The 4199-nt window shown below is 37.3% G+C and overlaps 1 protein-coding gene across 1 annotated transcript; it reads right to left on the bottom strand.

Moving 5' to 3' along the window:
* Positions 1-384: 384 nt before the first annotated feature.
* LOC111446685 lies at positions 385-4114 on the bottom strand. Its single transcript, XM_023085608.1, has 6 exons — positions 3410-4114; positions 2847-3064; positions 2531-2707; positions 2272-2427; positions 1067-1343; positions 385-710 (listed from the first exon to the last, which is right to left on the bottom strand). The coding sequence occupies exons 1-6, from the start codon at positions 3795-3797 to the stop codon at positions 466-468; spliced, it is 1461 nt and encodes a 486-aa protein (XP_022941376.1). The 5' UTR covers positions 3798-4114; the 3' UTR covers positions 385-465.
* Positions 4115-4199: the final 85 nt, after the last annotated feature.

Genomic DNA, 4199 nt, shown 5'->3' with positions numbered 1-4199 from the left:
AAAAAAAAAAAAAAAAAAAAAAAAAAAAAAAAAAAAAAAAAAAAAAAAAAAAAAAAAAAAAAAAAAAATCTAATTTTATAAATATGTTACAATATTCACATCTTTTTTCCAATTATTGCTCATTGTCGAATATTATTCTCATAAGACGATTTTGTCCTCCCGAACAGTCTTACTCACTTTTAAAAATAAATAAAAAAGGGTGATATGATATTCATTTATTGAACAACATATACTTTGACCCCGAAAAAGAACCAATAATCATAAGGGTTCGCTCTCATGTGATTAAATTTATGGTCGACCAATAGAGTGAGAGAATATCAAATCATCAATTGTATGATTTCTAAAAGAAGAAAAAACAAGCAAACAAGTGGTCGTTATAAGAGTAATTGAGGATGTAGTTAAATTAAGGAATGAATGAAATAATACAAAGTTTCCACGATTCAGTTGAAAAGAAAGTAGTTTAGTTCAAGATAATCGGCTTACATTCAGAGGCTTAGCCTTGCGAATGTGGCCCATACTATTGACAAGATCTTTGCGAATGCAAACGGGGAACATATTAATTTTCTTTACAGCTTTCAGCCGCCACAGCACATATGGGAAGCTCAGCTGGTCCCTTGAAGTAAACCGCACCACCTCATTGAACCAGAGGCACATCAACAGATTCACCACTGGCGTATGCTCCCTAACAATGACAGAAGCCTCTGCCAGAGCTACAAAAACCATCAATAAATTGCACAACTCAGAATCTATGGAGTCATTCAAATCCATTAGCAACTGTTTGCGTCTCATTACATCGATGGAGGAAAGAATATGATTCAGAGAGGGTTAAATGGTTCGAGGCCTATTGAATCTGAATGGAAAACATGGGGCCAATCTTATCATTACCCTTTTTTGTCAAAACATAAGAAATTGTTTTCCATAATCAAGGAACTGTTCTTAAGTTAAGATGCAGCCATTTCAAAAGAAAAAAAAGAAGACATTCAGTCATGATTTCAAAGAAAAAAGACATTTAATCATAATAAAAGCTATTTAATTATGAAGAGCAAAAGTGTAGAGTTCGTAATACCTTTATGTCCATTAAACCTCTTGTCATCTGGGAAGTGATCATGACGGTACTGTGTAATCTGCACTTCAACTTCTTCCGGGGTGGCCTTATGTTTCTTGACGACAGCTCCAGCCTCATCATAGACACTACTACGAGCTCCATGCTGTGATATTGCAAGTTCAGAATCTGAACGCCAAAGAAGAGCTTCAAATACTCCTAATGGATCCCTCCGGAATTGAGACTTCGAATCTACCCAAATCGAGTACTTGACGTTAGGGAAGAGACGATGACCCAACATCTGACAAGCAGCACCACATGATATAATAATCCTTACAGTCAAGTCTATGAATGTCACAAAATGAAGAGATAATTTGTAAATCACAATTTCCAGTAATTGGATTAAACTATATCACTATGCAGATAATTAACCGAAGAGAGAATGAGTCATTTGATCCGAACATGATAAAATATGTTGTATAAGCAATCCAGTCATGTAGCATAGAAATCTGAATTTTGCATGTTTAAATAATATCCTCTGTTTTTCGATTCGCTACTTAATAGCAAAACTCAGTGTAACAGTCTAAACTCACTGCTAATAGATATTGTCCACTTTTGATCGTTACATATCGCCGTCAGTCTCACGGTTTTAAAACACATCTGCTAGGGAGAAGTTTCCATACCCTTATAAGGAATGTTTCGTTTCTTTCTCCAACCAATGTGGGATCTTACAATCCACCCTTGGAGGCCTAGCATCCTTTCTGGCACACCGCCTAGTGTCTGGCTCTGATACTATTTGTAACAGCCCAAGCCCACCGTTAGTAGATACTGTCCACTTTGGCCCGTTACGTATCGTTGTCAACCTCACGGTTTTAAAACACGTCTACTAGGGAGAAGTTTCCATACTCTTATAAGAAATGTTTCGTTCTCCTTCTCCAACCAATGTAGAATCTCACACTCAGTGTGGTCTAATTCATCATACTTGTGACATCAAATGTTCATACGGGTTATTACTCTAGATGTTGAAAGAAGTATTTTCATCTCGTATTAAGCCAAATAAAAAAAACAAAACATTGACAACAGTTAGTGAAAACAAAAACGATATGCTGGTTGCAATCATAAATCCAGCAAAAGACAAAGCAACAGATGGTAGCATACAACAGTTTTCATGTATCATACAACTAAGAGAAATCTGATTGTCTAATAAATTTCATTATACAACTTATTACCTTGGGGATTTTTCCATTCAATCTTTGGTCAGTGAAAGGAAGATCCCTCACAACTATAACACGCCACTTTCCAATAAATCCATCCTCACCAATAACATGGCCCACTAACTCTTGTGCACTTAAAGTGATTTCATCCCAAAATGCAACATAGCAAACCTGCATCGGTTAAATATGAACACCCTCACTAAATGCATTCTTGGTAGGAGAACATATATAACTAAGAAGCACAATAAGCAATTCAAAAGTAATAGATAACAACCTTGCGAAGTGATGCCTCTGACATTCCAATCGGTTGATAAAGATCATCTCCACCGCCAAATGCACATGTTGACACCACAAGGGAGCATTTGTGCATATAATTTCTATCTTCATTAGAAATTCTGAAACCCCCATTATCACAGTAAAAACCGCAGTGTACCTCAACAGTTCTATTCGCCTGTACAGACGAATTTCTAGAGCTTGAGGAAGGGGCCAACAGATAAGTTGTAAACTTAGAAAACCAATTGCTATTCAAGAAAGGGGAGATTTCATGGGCGTCTGGGAAGCAAGGAAATTAGTGAGAAGTTGATCATAACCTGAAAACTTTCTTCTCTCTGGTTGAGAGTCTGGTATCCAGTAAACAGATTAAATCTTGTTCCATTCATGCTCTGTTGGAACAAGGAAGCTTTATCTACTAACAATGAACTGTCATTATCAGTTATGTAGTGCACATCAATCTCTGGAACTGGCGAACTGTCGCGTACAGGAATATCCAATTGCTCAAGTTCTTTTGGTGGAAGAAGTTTCAAGCAACCTAATACAACCCAAAAATGTAGGTCGACTTTAGTTCTTGTCCATCCCAAACATCAAGATAAGTTAAGATTTTATCCATTCAAAGTGCCCAAGGAAAGATGATTTTCCAGCGAGAAACTAAATCAAGTAACCGGGCCTGCACTAAGGAATTGATAAACATATGCATTTCAGACCCTGCAGCTTCCTCATCTTTCAACGTAGAAAAATTACAATCATGACCAGAAAAGCAGCCTAATGTAAGATCAAGACCTATTCTCATCACAAGAGTTTGTAGATCCTCTCTAAAAGATAAATCAAACGAATCACAGTGAATAATAAAGTTCTTACAAGGTCGTTGCTAACTTACGTTCTCTTACTCCGGCGACCTTCCGAGTAACAGGATCGAGTTTATTCAGATTCCCGTCTGGTTTACTGTCTAAATCCGACTTCTTCTCAGTTTCGATTACCGGCTCGTCCATCGTTGGTCTCGTCGAGCCAGCAACTTCCGATTTCGTCTCCAGCCTTGATTTCCGACCAATTCTCGTTGCCTCAAACAGAAGCAAACTCAAAGCAAGAAGGAAGAAAACAACCACCCAATACTTCAAAATTATTCTAAAAACTCGACGAGCCAACTCATTCTTGTCTCGATTCCCTGGTTTTTTTCGCTTCCTCCGAGCTCGAACACGCATCCTTTCCAAGTCGTCCAACTCATTGTCAGAAACCGAGATTGATACACTGTTGCTGCTTTTCGACATCGAAGATGAGAGTGATAGAGATTCAAGTCGACAAAAATTGTAGTAACAGAAAACAGATCGCTGACTCGCTACAAGATTTTTTCGTGTAATTGAGAAAATTCAGATTTAGGGCTTCTGATCTCAAACATATAGAGGTTCCTTTACACCAGCTTCAGGAACTCCTACCAAACTCAATCTAAAGACCGTGAAATACCCACATTACAAGAACGAGAACGCCTAATGCCACTCTTCCATTAAAGCAGACCAAGAACCAGCACTGTGCGCGCAGCTTTCGATTGTCGTCGACGCGGTAGATTTCATTTCACATTTTTATGTCTTCATTTTATTCCATTTTTTAACACACAATTATATTGAAAACATAATATTTCAAGCCATAACTTTTTTTTTTTTTTTTTTTTTTGT

The sequence above is a fragment of the Cucurbita moschata genome, unplaced genomic scaffold, assembly GCF_002738365.1.
Source record: "Cucurbita moschata cultivar Rifu unplaced genomic scaffold, Cmos_1.0 Cmo_Scf00008, whole genome shotgun sequence".
NCBI lineage: Eukaryota > Viridiplantae > Streptophyta > Magnoliopsida > Cucurbitales > Cucurbitaceae > Cucurbita > Cucurbita moschata.
This window is presented reverse-complemented; position numbering and strand designations above follow the sequence as displayed.